Source organism: Orycteropus afer, unplaced genomic scaffold (genome assembly GCF_000298275.1).
Source record: "Orycteropus afer afer isolate SDZICR_OR568_19922 unplaced genomic scaffold, OryAfe1.0 scaffold00263, whole genome shotgun sequence".
Lineage (NCBI taxonomy): Eukaryota > Metazoa > Chordata > Mammalia > Tubulidentata > Orycteropodidae > Orycteropus > Orycteropus afer.
The window spans coordinates 371296-388185 of NW_006921850.1; the positions used below are offsets into that span (position 1 = coordinate 371296).

Genomic DNA, 16890 nt, shown 5'->3' on the forward strand with positions numbered 1-16890 from the left:
ATGTGCACAGGCACAGTTTATAGCTGTGGTGGCTTCGTGCTGAGTGTAGATCTTGGGGAAGGAACTTGGTGACATCACTCTTGATGCTCAGGGTGCACACTACCACTTTAATGGCTTGCTGCAAAACAAACACAGAATGCTAGTTTTGCTTTTCACCTTTTTTCCATAAAAGCAAAAATCTTCTTCAGATTTCTTTTGGCTACTGAAAACAGGTATGTCTCAAACTTTCAGAAAGCAAGGGAATACCTGTATCCCAAGAGCATAAGCTATATTTGCGCCTAATTTCTCAAGAGATGATTTTGAGCTTTTTAGAGGTTGAAATATTTAAGTTTAAGGTAACCAAGTTACATAGATGACCCTTGATTAGTTAAGAAATTGACCTTTATAATCTCTATGACTTTCTCTCTTCTATTATTTAGATTTTCATTAAGTCATCAAGAATAGTGAGATACAGGTATACAGAAGAGCTGACAAGGGACAAGGCTGTAGTCACTTCTTGGCCATAGCCAGCTACCCAGAGGAAGCAAGTAGCTGGATCTGTGGGCTTGGGACCTTCGTCACAGAGGACATCAAGCTCAATTGGCATAACATACTACACAAAACATTGTTCCATGTCCTACTGGGATCTTAAAAGCATGCAAGCAGCTACCTAGATGCAATGATGGATCTCTCCTCACCCAGAAGAAAGAAGAATTAAAAAAAAGGGGGGAGGGGACCAAGTTTTCTGGTCTGATAGAGCCTGATAGAACCACTGAGACTATGGCCCCTGGCTGCCCTTCAGGTCTGGAATTGAACCCATTCCTGTGGCTTCCAGCCAAAATAAGACAGGCATATGAGCTGGACATTTACATTAGGTAGATATACTCCTTGGAGAATAGAATATCATGGGAGAATAGAAAGCTGTGTATGCACAGGGAGACAGCTTGAGGGGACAGAAATGCATGGAGGGAAGGACAAAGGGAATAGGTAACTACGGGGAGGAAGTGAGAGGGAAACTGTTGCACTGTGGAAAATTTCAGTCAATGTCATGAGACAAAGTGTATGTGAGCTGCTGTATGGAAAGTGAATTTGCTCTGTAAACTTACACCTAAATCACAATTAAAAAAAAAAAAAAAAACAGGGAGTTAAAGATTAACCTGTTATTGTTATTATTTGCCGTTGAGTCAGACCCAACTCATAGTGAACCCTCCTTGGGTTTCCGAGGCAGTATCACTACAGAAGTAGATTGCCCAACCTTCCTTCCGAGGAGTGGCTGGTGGGTTTGAACCGCCAGCCTTCTGGTTAGCAGTCAAGTGCCTGGGCACTACACTACCAGAGCTCCTATTCATTCATTCATTCATTCATTCACTTATACATACATACATAGATACTTTTTAAAATACATTGTCATGAGTTACACTAGAGTTTATTTGAATCTTTTCTCTTCATATAATTGTCCAGAGTACCTTCTTTGTTGCCTTAAATTTTAAAAGTATAATTAGACATTTATGTTTTATGACAAATTGCAATACAGTTTTGTTTTATCAATCTTATAAGGTTTTCTTTTTCCATTTCCTTCCCTAGGCTATTAGTCCATATTTGCCAAGAGGGGATCCAGTTCTCAAACCAGTCATCTATGAAATGATCTTACATGAATTTTTGGAAAGTGATTATGAGGTACGGCATTCTGTTGTGAAAATATTTACTTATTGTCAGTGGGAAATGCTCAGAAATGTAGAAAAATGATAGAATGGAGGAGTTGGTTTAAAGGAAACAGATTTACAGTGTGTTTGGTAGATGAAATTGAGATCAATAAACTCTGTTGATAACTAATACTTATGTACACTGTAAAAATCCCAAGTCCATGCACATTTTTATTGATTTTAACGAATTCCTTAAAATTACATCCATTTGAGAGCTAAAGAAGGAGAAAGTGCAGTTTTGTAGATTTCATAAATAGAATGGCAGATGCTATTGATGCCTGTACTACCCCTAAAGAATTCAGCACAGTCAAAAGCATGATACTCAATACTAAGCTCACCAAAGGAGGATTAAAGAGAATTGGGGGTAGGAGTGGGAAAGGAGATTAGAAAACTATCTGTTTGCTTATTGATCAAAGAGAAAGGCAGTACATGTTTTACCTATGCAATTTACATGAATATTACCATTCTGTACTCCCAATAACACTGTAAGTAGTAAAGTTACAACTTTATAGAAGCAAAAACCAAAGATTAAAGAATCAAATACTTGCTTAAGACCATAAATTTAATAGTCATACCAGGATTTGAATTTAGATTTGGTGTTTGCAGGCATCCAAGAGGAATTATAATTTTCTAAGCTTGTTCATTTAAGAGGCATTTATTCAGAAAGCTTGTTTAGTGGCTGCCATATTCCAGAATGTGGTAGACACTAGCCATACTGATGTGTTTATGATGATGCTGATTCAGTTGAGTAACTGAGTGACAGCCAAACATATAAGCCAATGGCTCTCAACTGGGGCCAGTGTTGTTCCCCAGGGGACATTTGGCAATGTCTCAAGACATTTTTGGTTGTTAACAACCAGAACTTCAATCCAGTTCTTCCCAATTGTGTCATGGCCAATGAAGCCAGAACTGACTGGAATTAGTAAAGTGTGGATGTCCCAGAATGAGAAAAATTATGGGTTGACACCCTTCTAGAAACTTAAACTCTCTCTTAAAAAACAAAGGTAGTGTGTGTATTGCCTAGCAACCAGATCTCTTGACTAGCAGAATCCTGGCTTAGAGATGGTGACCAATCCACTTTGAATGTGTGTCATATGCCACATTCCTGGCAGTAATCCTGTGTCTTGCATCAGGCCCCTGTTAGGACTTATGACACCTCTTCCAAGTGTCCCATTCCAGGGCTTTGGCTCATAATTATTCCTGTTTCAGTTATTCCAGTACACCCATATTTTAAAAATTCAGGTCCATTCAGATTTCACTGCATTTGTCATGACTGAACCACTTAAACTGGTTCAAAGCACTGATCACAACTGGGGACTGCTTTTGGCATTTAGTGGGTAGAGGTCAGGGATGCTACTAAACACCCTGTAATGCACAAGACAGCTCCCATAGAATTATCTATTAGCAAATGTCTATAACACCAAGGATAGGGAAACCCTGATATAAACAGATATAAAGAGTTCTCTAATAGAACTGTGAGCTGTGTTGTGGCTAAAGCTCAGCTACTTCCCCTTCTAGCCATAGAGTAAGATGAGGTTTCTGTAGGATAAGTTGTAGAAAGGGCTGAAGAGCTCTCTCTCTCAGAGCTATGGCTGGTGCTGGGAGGACCCATAAACAGGAAATGGAACACCTTGGACCTCGGGCTGCTGTTCTCTAGCTTCTTCCCAATGCCTGTGGTCTCTAATAAAGTGGCACAATCATCAGCTACTTAAAAAGTGCAGGGTCTTAGCCCAGTGATCATTTTTCATTTTGGGTACTCCACATGGTATGGGTTGTCATTGACTTTTCATATTTTATTGTGTGGTTTAAAGATAAGGGAGATTTTATTTACAGCTAGTCTTTTTCCAACAAAGGTTAACACATGGAAATAGAAAGAAGTAATCAGTCTGGAGAGGAAATTAGAAGAGAAACTCATGTGCTTTGAGTGCATTCTGAGTGCTAATTACCTTGCTAAGATACATTTTGATCAATAGGATTTCATTTAAGGAGGGGATAATATGGCAAATGCTTCTTTTTAACTCAGAGATGATTTTAGATCCTAAGATGTAAAGGGATCTTTAGGATAGTGGTCCCTTAGCTTGATGTTCAGAGTGTTCAGTTATTTTCAACTAGGACATATGAGACCTGAATGTCTTGATGCATAGGTGACCTGAATAGTTCCTTTCCTTCTGTAAGCATGATATCCTTAGCATGGGAAGGTATTAGGTGCTGTGGCATGAATTAAAGTTCAATAGAGTATTTCTGTAATAATCACATACTTTCTTATCAGAGGAGGATATGAAATTCAGTGCTAATGGGGGTAGAGTTACTTCATCTTCTTACTAGCGTGTATTATAATTTCCTATTTGAGCCTTCTCTAACAGCATGAATCTGTTTGTTTCTAGACCCGTAAAGAAGATTTTCTGGTAAATAGTTTCTACTATGTATGATGGGTACCAGTGGATGTAGGTTAGAGGGATGTTCTTGTTCATTTCCTATTTAGGTCAATTAAATATATGTTTGTTTGGAACATATTATAAACTAGCAGTGAGCTAAGGACTCAGTTGGATTCAAGAGAAATAGAAAACACAGCCCTAGCCTTCAAGGTTTACAAGCTGACTGGGGAGACTATATTAATATGCTTAGTCAACTGGAAAATAATGAAAATGAACAATATGTTCTATTAAAAAATAACTGAACCAATTAACTGTTGATTCCGTTTTGATTCAAGGTGAACCCCTGTTGTCGGAGTAAAACTGTGCTCCATAGCGTTTCCAATGACTGTTTGGAGAATCCTTTTCTTCTGGGGCTCCTCTAGGTATACTCAAACCTCCAACTTTTTGGTTAGCAGAGATGTTGTTACCATTTGCCACCACCCAGAGACTCTCTTTATCCTATGTTGTTGTTGTTATGTGCCATCGAGTCGGACCCGACTCATAGCAACCCCTCCTTGGGTTTCCGAGGCAGTATCACTACGGAAGTAGATTGCCAATCTGCCTTCCGAGGAGTGGCTGGTGGGTTTGAACCGCCAGCCTTCAGGTTAGCAGTCAAGTGCCTTAGGCTCTATGCTACTACCAGAGCTCCTCTTTATCCTATAGGATATCTAAAAATAGAAAGGACATTATTAGCTGTAGTTATTGGAAAAGATTTCTTTATTGAAGAAAGATTTATAATGGATCTTTCTTTCTGGTATGTTCTAGTACAGAATGTCTCTGATAAATATTCCATCTTCGTACATTTTTGTGGAAGAGAATTATGAGTGACCTCTGAAAGTAATGGAAAAGAATATGAACTTTATTGAGAATTAAAAGTATTGTAATTTCAGCCTAACAAAAGCAATTTTTTCTTATTTTTATAATTCTGTCACAATTCTTTTACAGGATTCAGCTCTTACTTTTTTTCAAGTAACACTTCTAAATCCTGTTTCATTAAAATTATCCTCTTGATTCATATCTGGGAAACTAGACTGAAGCAGAAAGGAAAGAAATAAGCACTGCCTAAAACATTAGTGTGACTTAAAATTAGAGCTTGTCAGTTTTTTCTTCTGAATGTTTTAGGATGTCTGCCTGACCTGTACTATTAAGAACATCTAAATAATTAGCTTTTATTGTCATAAACTCATAAACAATTCATGTTTTGGCTTCTTTTATACTCATTCAGTTTAATGTTTAAATATGAATTAAATCATCACATAATTGATCAGATTGTTGTTAGGTGCCATCAGATTGGTTCCAACTTACAGTGACCCTATATATAACAGAATGAAACATTGCCTCATCTGCACCCTACTCAGAATCATTAGCTATATTTGAGCCCTTTGTTGCAGCTACTGTGTCAATCCATCTTGATGGTTGTCTTCTTTTCACGGACCCTCTACTTTACCAATTATCATGTCCTCCAGGGACTGGTCCTTCTTGATAACATGTCCAGAGTATATGAAACAAAGTTTCACCATCCTCCCTTACAAGGACCATTCTGGCTGTACTTCCTCCAAGACATATTTTTCATTTATCTAGCAGAATTGACAAAGCAGGTAGTGGTACTCAATAGCAATATTTGGGTCACATATTATATGGATGAAAGGTTTGTACTGCTAAATAGCAAGGAAAAAAAAAAATACTGCAGTTAAAAAAATTGCAATTCTTTGGAATATAGATTTCTTGTTTTTCTAAAAAGATCAGAAGTGATTGTGTTTTCCTGGGAAGTAATGATGTTTCTTGAATTATTTCTATGGGATTTCTAGTTGGATGCATGTAGCTCTGCCTATTAATTTGTAACCAAACAGAAGGTGGAGCGAGATGGCAACTTAGTCAGACAAACCATGCCTTCTCAGTACAGCAAAGACACAAGAAACCAAGTGAAACAGATTGAAATGATAGTCTTGGAACCCAAAAGCATCAAACGAAAGAATGATGAACTTGGTCAAACACGGAAAGGAGAAGCTGGATGAAAACAGTGAACAAGAAGACATGCAGATGGTAGATGCCCAGCCAGCCAGCCTAGCACAGCCTGGCTATCTTGAGATAAAGCAAGCAGCATTCCTAGATAAGGAACACAGGAAGGAACTCCATAAAATCCCCATAGAAGACAGAGATATGCAGAGTAGACAAATTCAGAGGGAAGCAAGGTAAATAGAACATGAACCTGCTCTAGAGAGGGAAATTGCAGGTAGGTGTGCATGAGTTCTATGGCTGTAGGTGACCATAGCAGGGAGGAAGCCAGAAAACAGGGATAGAACTTCTCAGTCGTCATGGTCCCTGGACATCTGGGTTGCAGGCACTCACAGAGGGGAAGATTTGTGGAATAGCAGCTGGAGATATTAGACTCCAGACAGTCCCTTCCCTGTGCATTGGGTCAGGGCAGGACCCTGATTGCCAGCTGCAATTGTCAAGAAGTACCCTGGTGCCCAAACTGGTGATCATTGAATATTGAAGTATGCTTCCCCCATCCCCTATCCTCCTGGTGACCAGAGGTGCAGCTCCCCAACTCCTGTCTGCTGACCATGACACTCTTCCACCACCCCTCCCCTGCCTGGCAATCCATGGTGCATGTTCCTGTGTCCAGCTCACCCTCTTCCCTGCTGCCTCCTGCCACTCTTTCTTCTCTGGCTGCCAGTGGCACACCCTCCCACAGATCACATGTCATGCCCCCCCACTGCCCTGATGATTGGTGGCACTTGCTCACACCCACCACCTCACCTCTCCCCTAGTGGCCAGCAACACACAATCTGGTGGAGCACATGTCAAATCTCCCAACCGTCCTGGTGATTGGCAGTACACACTCTGGCCCACTGCCCTCTCTCCCCTGTGCTGCCCATTTGGAGACAAGTGACCTGTATACCCTCACCCCAATGACCTGGCAACTGGTTAGAGCATGCCCTGTGCTTTTGCCTGGTAACTGGCCTGACAGACTCATCACCTCATAAGCTGAGCCTGTCACATCCCAACAGGTGCCATTTGCACTTCTGCCTAATTATGAACAGGACTTCCCAGTGCCTTCATCCAGTACCCACTCAGCTGCAATATCATACATCCCACACCTGTATAGCTCTAGCAGGCTGACTGTACTTACAGTAAACCCCATCATCCCCCACCATCTACTGAGATGCCAATTTGTGCATGCGCAGAGGGCCTAGTCCATCCATTTGGGAAACAATTCCTCACAACAGCTTTAGCGACTTCCTGCCCTGACCTCCAGAGGACACACTAACTGGTAGCACCAACCCAGGAGGACCCCACAGTCCCACAAACGCTGTTGGAAGGTCACTGACCACCATATACTTGTCACCCCATCTCCACTCATCTTAATGCCTCAGAGACAGCAGACAGTATAATCATATGAAGAAACAAAATAAGGATCTAACAAATGAGCTAAATAAAGGGGCAGAAAACCTTAGGAAGAGATGATAATAGATTCAGGAGCTCTGGTAGCATAGTGCATAAGACACATGACTGCTAACCAGAAGGCTGGAGGTTCAAATCCACCAGCCACTCCTGGGAAGGAAGATGGGGCAATCTACTTCCGTAGTGATACTGCCTTGGAAACCCAAGGAGGGGTCGCTATGAGTCGGATCCGACTCGAGGGCACATAACAACAACAACGATAAGGAATTCAAAAACTCATATCTAGGATCCTCAAATAGATCAAGGAAAACACAGACAAAACCCTAGAAAAATTTGGGAAAACAATGCAAGAACAAAATGACAAACACTTACAAACCATACAAAAACAACAACTAGCAATCCAGACCATTAACAATAAGATTTCAGAAATAGGTAACTCAATGGAAAGACATAGTAGTAGAAAAGAATCAATGGAAGAAAGAATCAACTAAATAGAGGACAAATCCCTTGAATACTAATCTGTTTGAGGAACAATCAGATAAAACAATGAAGAAAGCCTAGGAGTTATGTGAGACAATATCAAAAGGAAGAATTAACATGAAATTGGAATTCTAGAAAAGGAAGAGAGGGGAAAAAACAGAATTTTTGAGGATTTGTAGACAGAAGAGTTCCCCTAATACCAGAAAAGATGAGATTATATCCATCTAAGAAGCTCAGTGAACACCATGCAAGGTAGACCCCAAAAGAAAATCAACAAAATATATAGTCGAACTTTCCAAAACTAAACACAAAGAATTTTGAGAGCTACTTGGGAAAAATGAAATATCACCTACAAAGGAGCATCAATAAAACTAAGTGCTGATTTCTCAGCAGAAACTGTGCAGGCAATAAAGCAGTGGGATGACATATATAAAACCCTGAAAGAAAAGAATTGCCAGCAAAGAATCGTATATCCAGGAAAATTGTCTTTTAAAAACTATGATGACACTAGGACATTTCAAGATAAACAGAAATTAAGGGAATTTGTAAAACCCAGACCAACCTTACAAATACATTAAAGAGAGTTCTTTGGACAGAGAACCATGATATCAGACGATAACCTGAAATCAAGACACATGACAGCATCACACAGATACCAACCCAGATGCTCATTTCTCAAAAGTAAAATAACACAATAAAAACAGTGAACCAGAGTTGTCAATTGGTAAAGAACAACACCTTCAAAACAGAAAGGGGCAATAATTGGCATAGTTATAGAACTTCTGTGTGGAGAGGAAGTCAAGGCAGTTTCAAGACTGTTTCAAACTTAGGAAGACAAAGATAAACTTCAGAATAACCACAAAGAAAAGTAATAAATCTATTCATCAAAAATAAAGAAGAAAATCTAAAAGACTCAGTAGAAACAAATTCAACAATGAGAAGGATATGAAAAGAAAATCAGTAAACAAAAAGGATTCAGCACAAAAAATTAAGCATAACAAAGAAACCATTAACACAACCAAAAAAAAAAAAAAAAGCATAACAAGATGGCAGCAGTAAATTCATACCTATCGATAGTCATACTGAATGTAAATGGTTTGAATGCAGCAGTCAAGAGACAGAGAGTGGCAAAATGGGTTTAAAAATAGTAACTCATCAGTATGTTGCCTGCAAGAGACACCTTAGAAACAAGAACATAAATAGATCAAAAATCAAAAGGATACAAAAGAATATATTGAGTAAATATAATCAAAAGAGAGCAGGAGTGGCAGTAATAATCTCCGATAAAGTAGACTTTAAGTAAAATCCATTATAAGGGACAAAGAAGAGCATTTTATAATGATTAAAGGATCAGTCCACTGAGAGGACATAATAAGTATATACACACCTAATGACACAGCTCTAAAATACATAAAACAAACTCTAACAGAATTGAAAAGAGAAATAGTTCTACAATAATAATAGAAGACTTCAGCACACCACTTTCAGTGATAGAACAACTAGTAAGAAACTCAACAAAGATACAGAAGATCTATGTAACATAACCAATTCAACCTTGTAGACATATACAAAACACCCCACCCAACAGCAGCATAATGCACATTCTTCTAATGCACATGAATCATTCTCCAGAATAGACCACATTTTAGGTCACAGAGTGAGCCTCAACAAATGCAAAAACACTAAAATAGTACAAGCATCCTCTCTGATCATAACACCATAAAATTAGAAATTAATAACAGAAAAAACAAGAAAAACAGTTAAATGCATGGAAACTGAATAACATCTTACTTAAAAACTATTTCACAATTGAAATTAAAAGTGAAATTTAAAACTTCTTAGAATCAAATTAGAATGAAAACAGCATACCAGAACTTTTGGGGCACAGCACAAGCAGTGCTGTGAGGAGAATGTAGCAATAAATGCCACATCAGAAATGAAGAAAGGCCAAAACCAATAGCTTAACCCTACAACTAGAAAAGGATCAGTCAAAGAAGTCCACAGTCAGGTGAAAAAATTAAATAATAAAGATCAGAGCAGAAATAAATAGAATTGAAATCAGATAAAAACAATAGAATCAACAAGACCGGAAGTTGATTGAGAGAATTGATAAAATTGACAAAACTTTGGACAAATTTGACAAAAGAAAAAAAAAAAAAAGAAAGAAGATGCAAGTAACCAAAATAAGAAATGAGATGGGTGACATTACAACAAAATCAACTGCAACAAATACTATGAAAAGTTATACTCCAACTCAAAGCCTAGGAGAAATGGACAAATTTCTAAGAAACACCTACCTACACTAGCATAAGAAAAGGAATAAATTTGAATAGACTGATAAAAAAAGAAGAAATTAAAGAGGTCACTCCCAACAAAACACAGCCCACATGGCTTCACTGGACAATTCTACCAAACATTCAGAGAAGAGTTGACAGCGGTTCTAGTCAAACTATTCCAGAACATAGAGAATGAAAGAATACTCCCTAATTCATTCTATGAAGTCAACATAACCCTGATACTAAACCCAGGCAAAGACACCACTAAAAAAGAAAATTGCAGACCAATATTCCTCATGAATATAAATGAGAAATTTCTCAACAAAATTTTAGCCAACAGAATTCAGCTGCTTATGAGAAAATAATGCATCATCATCAAGTGGGTTTCATACCAGGGATCTAAGGATGGTTCAACATTAGAAAATCAATCAGCATAATTCACCACATAAACAAAAGGAAAAGAATCACATGATAATCTCAATCAATGCAGAAAAGACATTTGATAAAATCTCACACCCTTTCCTGATAAAAAGTCTCAGAAAAATAAGAATGGAAGGGAAACTCCTCAACATAATCCAGGCCATATATACAAAATGAATAACCAATGTTAGTCTCAGTTAGGAAAGGTTGAGAGTATACCTCTTGAGAACAGGAACAAGACAAGAATGCCATTTATCACCCGTCTTACTCAACATTTTACTAGAAGTCCTAGCTAGAGCAATAAGGCAAGAAAGGGAAATAAAGGGCATACAATTGGAAAGGAAGAAGTAAAACTATTCTTACTTATGTGTAACATGATTGTATATATAGAATATCCCAGAGATGCCACAAGAAAGTTACTGAAACTAATTTCCACAAAATGGCAGGGTGGGAGATTAACACACACACACACAAATCAGTTGGATTCCTCTACACTTATACGTAGGGCTCTGAAAAGGAAATCAAGAAAAAACTACCATTTACAATAGCCCCCAAAAGGATAAAATACCTAGGAATAAACCTAACCAAAGATGCAAAAGAGTTATACAAGGAAAACTATAAAACACTACTGCTAGAAAATCAGAGAGATACGCATAAATGGTAAAACATCCTGCACTCATGGATTGGAAGACTTAACTTTCTGAAACCATCAGTACTACCAAAAGTGATCTAATAGATATATGCAATCCCTATCTGAATCCCAACAGCACTCTTTAATGAAATGAGAAAACTAATCTCCAACTTTATTTGGAAAGGAAAGAGACCCCAAATAGCTAAAACAATATTAGAGAAGGAAAACAAAGTAGAAGACCTCACATTTCATGAGCTCAAACTTATTATGCAGTCAGGGTAATCAAAACATCATAGTACTAGTTCAATGACAGACACGGAGACCAATAAAACAGAATAGAGAGCCCAGAAATAAATCCATCCCTTATGGGCAGCTGATCTTTGACAGAGGCTCAAAATCTATTCAGTGGGGACAAAACAATTTCTTTCATGGACCGTACTGGCAAAATTGGTTATCCGTTTACAGAAAATGAAACAAAATCCTTTCCTCATACCATGTAGAACAATGAATTCAAAATGGATCAAAGACTTAAATGTTAAAGCTAAAACTATAAAGTTCTTAGAAGATTTAAAAAAAAAAAAAAAAGAAGAAAATTAAGGGATCTAGTTTTCAGTCTGGGAGCTCTGGTAGCATAGTGCCTAAGGCACTTGACTGCTAACCAGAAGGCTAGCAGTTCAAACCTACCAGCCACTCCTTGGAAGGAAGATGGGGCAATCTGCTTCCGTAGTGATACTGCCTAGGAAACCCAAGGAGGGATCACTATGAGTTGAGTGATGGCACATAACAACAAAATGGCACATAATAACTCGTTGGCACATAACAACAAAAACAACAGTTTCAGTCTAAATACCATATTAAGCATAACTTACAATGCGATGGTGTAGTGCCTAAGGCATTTGACTGCTAACCAGAAGGCTGGAGGTTCAAACCCACCAGCCATTCCTCAGAAGGAAGATTGGGCAATCTACTTCTGTAGTGATACTGCCTCAGAATCCCAAGGAGGGGTCTCTATGAGTCAGATCCAACTCGACAGCAGTGAATTTGGTGTTTTTTTGTTTTTAATAATATACAAGAAACAGAAGATAATTTAATAACTAGGACCTCCTAAAAATTGCTTTCTCATCAAAAGACTTTACCAAAAGAGGAGAAAGAGAACCAACAGACTGGGAAAAAAAATGTTTGGCAGTGACCTGTCTGACAAGCCTATGATCTCTAAAATACATAGGAGACTTCAACAGCAAATAGACAAACAACGCAATCAAAAAATGGGCAAAGGACATGAACAGGCACTTCACCAAAGAGGACATTCTGAAGGCCAACAAATACATGAAACAATGCTCATAATCTTAGCCATTAAAAAAACCAAACAAACAAACAAAAAAATGCCTTAGGCACTATGCCACCAGAGCTCCTCATTAGCCAACTACAATAAGATACCATCTTACCCCAGTAAAAATGTCAAAGATTTAAAAAAAAGAAGAAGAAGAAGACTGCTAGTGAGGTTGTAGGGAGATTGCAACTTTTATATATTCTGTTTGGGGTTGTAAAATGGCACAACCACTATGGAAAATGGTATAGTGCTTCCTCAAAAAGCACAAAATAGAAATACCTAATGATCCAGCAGTCCTACTCCTAGTATATATCCTAGAGATAAAATAGCAGTAACATAAATGGACATATGTGCACACACATTTGTTGAAGCATTATTCACATTAGCAAAAAGATGGAAACAACCAAAGTGCCCAGCAACAGATGAATGGATAAACAAATGTGGTATATACATACAATGGAATAGTACATATCTTGTAACATGGATGGAACTGGGGGATGTTATGCTGAGTGAAATAAATCGAACACAAACAGACAAATACTGCATAATATCACTTTTATAGAAAGTCAAGAATAGTTACACATATAGAAAGCAACATTCTGTAATGGTTACTAGGGATGGAGGTCTGGTGGTGTAGTACCTAAGACACTTGACTCCTAACCAGAAGGCTGGAAGTTCAGACCCCATCAGCCACTTCTCAGAAGGAAGACTGGGCAATCTACTTCCATAGAGATACTGCCTCAGAAACCCAAAGAGGGGTCACTGTGAGTCAGATCTGACTCAACAGCAGTGAATTTGGTTTTGGTTTTTTAGGGATGGGGGAGCGAGGATCGCTTACTAGATAGTATGACAAGTGTTAATTCTGGTAATGGGAAAGGCAGTTCAGAATATGGGGGAGGTCAGCACAGCTTGACCAAGGTAAATGAAGACACCAAGAAGTACACAAGAAAAAGGGACAACTTCAGTAAATACTAGAATATAGTCAGTTTTGCAACTGTAATATTAACAACCAAAAAATATGTATGTGTTTACACAGGTAGATGTGTGTGCATATATGGCTATAGGAAGATGCATGTGAGTGTATCATGTGTAGGTATAGGTGCATTTATAGGCATAAGTAAAGACATTGTCTTGGTTCTCTAAACCAAAAAAAAAAAAAAACTCACTGCTGTTGAGTTGTTCCCGATGCATCGATGCATAGTGCCCCTCCTTGGGTTTCCAAGGCAGTATCTCTATGAAAGTAGACTGGAGTCTTCCTTCCAGAGTGTGTCTGGTGGGTTTGAACTGCCAGCCTCTGGTTAAACCAAAAAAAAAAAACAAACTCATTGTCATCGAATCGTATCTGACTCATAGCGACCGCTCCTTGGGTTTCTGAGGCAATATCCCCACGGAAGTATTGCCCAATCTTCCTTCCAAGGAGTGGCTGGTGGGTTTGAACCACCAGCCTTCTGGTTAGCAGTCAAATACCTTAGGCACTATACCACCAGAGCTCAGAAATACCACAAATGATGGTTTTAACAAACAGGAATTTATTCTCTTACAGTTTAGGAGAATACTGGACAAGAATTAGTCTTTGAGTGGAGGGAGGATCTGATCAAGGCATCTAGAGTCCTCTCTCAGAACTACAAAACTTAAGATTCAGAGTGACCAGAGGGAAAGCTCAGTTATAAGACTCAAGACAGAGTCCCAAAACCCAAAATCAAACTAGAATTAGGAGTCGGAGCAGAAAGAGGACAAAGATGGTAACTTGTTAAAAGTAGGATGCTAAACCTCCTTAGTATATGATACATGAACCCACAAAGGAGTGTTTCACCATGGGAACAGCCTAGGCCCAAGCAGGGCCACCAAGTACTGCCAGCTGTTACAGATGTACACAGAAGCCCAGACCTGAGTACATAGAAAGTGGGGAAAGCAGCCAACCTGGATAGATCTGTAAGATATTAAAAGTGCTATCCAAAGCTTTATAGTTAGTTTAGAGTGAGAATGGAGCAAGGCAAACCTGAACTCTGTATGTGCAGTGGAACTTTATAGAAGGAACAGGAACTCTTTTTCAGTTGTACAGTTCATAGAGTAAGAACAGAAGAGAATAGTACCACCTGCTTGCCAAGAATGTTAAATGGTGATTAATGTGCAGTAATTCTCCCTGCCCCCTAGTTCATTACTTCCCCGCAACCCAGAGTCTGAAAGTTAATGAAACATTTATTGACTAAAGGTTTAATTATAAAGTTGTTTGATCAGTTATATGGTACTTTTAAGTACTGTTTAAACTATTTGGATTGTTATCCTATTTGAAGACTTCTTTTTTTTCCCTTTTCTTAGGGTTTTGCCACACTAATTCGAGAGTGGCCTGGGGATCTGTACAACAATTCAGTAATAGTTCAAGCTGTTCGGGATCACTTGAAGAAAGACAGTCAAAACAGAACCTTACTGAAAACCCTGGCAGAATTGTGAGTATGTTTTACTGCTGCTTTTTCCAAATCAGTCTCCATCAGAAGTTTTTCATATTTTAGATTTGGCAAACTCTGAATGGGGAGCAGAGTCCTTGAGTGGTACACACAGTTAATGTGCTTAGCTGCTCAGCTGCTAATGGAAAGGTTGACTATTTAAGTGCACCCAGAGGCACCTTGGAAGAAAGGCCTGCCAGTCTACTTAGAAAAACTCAGCCATTGGAAACCTTACAGAGTGCAGTTCTACTGTGACATAGATGAGGTTGCCATGAGTTGGAGTCGACTCAATAACAAATAGTGGCGGCAGTGGAATGAGGAGATGTAGGCAGAAGCCTTTTATACCTGTATGTACTCTGCTTAGTAAAAGCCTTTCATAAACCCCAAGTGAACAATTAAAAAATAAGGAAAAGGTATGAAGCTGTCCTGTTGGCATAATCACAGACTATGCCAACAGGACAGCTTCAGCAGGACAGTTTCACAGAGGAGAGGAAGCCTATCATTAGCACTTGGTAGAGGCAGTGGTCAGGGAGGGAAGCGTGATAGTTCTTAAGCCACACATGCAGAGGAGTTGCCCAGCGAATGAGGCTCAGTGTTGTTGATCTTGGATCTTTGAGCCAGTTTTAATCTCTCAGACCTCAGATTCCTTAGCTATAAACCTATATGTAACAATCTCCTTATTGTGATTATTTTAAGGTTTAAATGAGATGTCATCAGGGATAAGCACAGTGCCTGGCACTATGTCAGGGCTCAGAAAGTAGAATCTGTGGTTAATAGTTTGCATATTTATTGGGGACTTTCAATGACCCAGGCTTTGTGCCAAGATACATTCTGCCTTCAAGGAGCCTTGTTCTAGTGAAACAGGAAGTCTCCTTCAGGTATATTCAGGAGTACTCTGCATTAGCCATCCTCTGTACTCCAACCAATTCAGACCACCCTCTCTCCCATCGTCCTATATTTTTGCCCAAGATTAAGAAAGTTATACAAAAATGACCTAGAACTCAGGATGGTATAAGAATTTTGTTAGAGAGTTGTGCTGGTAGCATTCTAAGTTGATCATTTTCTCATGGAAACATTGTTGTTTGGATTTCATAGTCCTTTTAATAATGAACTTACAGTTCAGTCTAACTCATTTTGGCTTCAAGGAACTGGCATAGGCACTTAACCAGTGTGAAAAACATTGCTTCAACAGAAAGAAAGACATTCGGATTTTATACAGCTCCTTTACAAATAAATTGTTGGAATATAACCCATCTAGCTGAAGCTTGCTTGTAAGAATTTTTACCAATTTTTCTATTACTAGAATGAGAATTGCTTTCATTCTGGATCGTAATTTCTTTCTAGTGTATGGATTTCTGCAAAAAAAATAAAAAAAAAAAAAATGAGACGTGGTTCCCAGTAAGGACATTTTTTATTACATGAATTTTACAGGTTTTCAAAATTTTGGGTGAGATGTGAGGCAAGGCTCTGAGAAAGAAGTACTTGTTGGTCATATATAGTTAATCCCATAGCAATACAGTATACCTTGTTTTATTGCACTTTACAGATAAAAAACTGCCATTTACAAGTTGAAGGTTTGTGGCAACCCTGCTTCAAACAAGTCTGTTGGCACCATTTTCCAACAACATGAGCTCACTTCATGTGTCTGTGTCATGTTTTGGTAATTCTCAGAATATTTCAGAGTTTTTCATGATGCTATTATATACTTCATGTTGTTGTTGTTGTTGTTGTTATGTGCCGTCGAGTCGGCCCCGACTCATAGCGACCCCTCCTTGGGTTTCCGAGGCAGTATCACTACAGAAGTA

The 16890-nt window shown here is 38.7% G+C and overlaps 1 protein-coding gene across 1 annotated transcript in view; it reads left to right on the forward strand.

The window, feature by feature from the left end:
- Positions 1–16890, forward strand: part of VPS41 (VPS41 subunit of HOPS complex) — a 284325-nt gene that overhangs the window by 214318 nt on the left and 53117 nt on the right. The window contains exons 16-17 of the mRNA XM_007950103.1: positions 1564–1656; positions 14961–15088. Coding sequence (XP_007948294.1) covers positions 1564–1656; positions 14961–15088 — 221 coding nt within the window. The remainder of the gene's footprint in view (positions 1–1563; positions 1657–14960; positions 15089–16890) is intronic.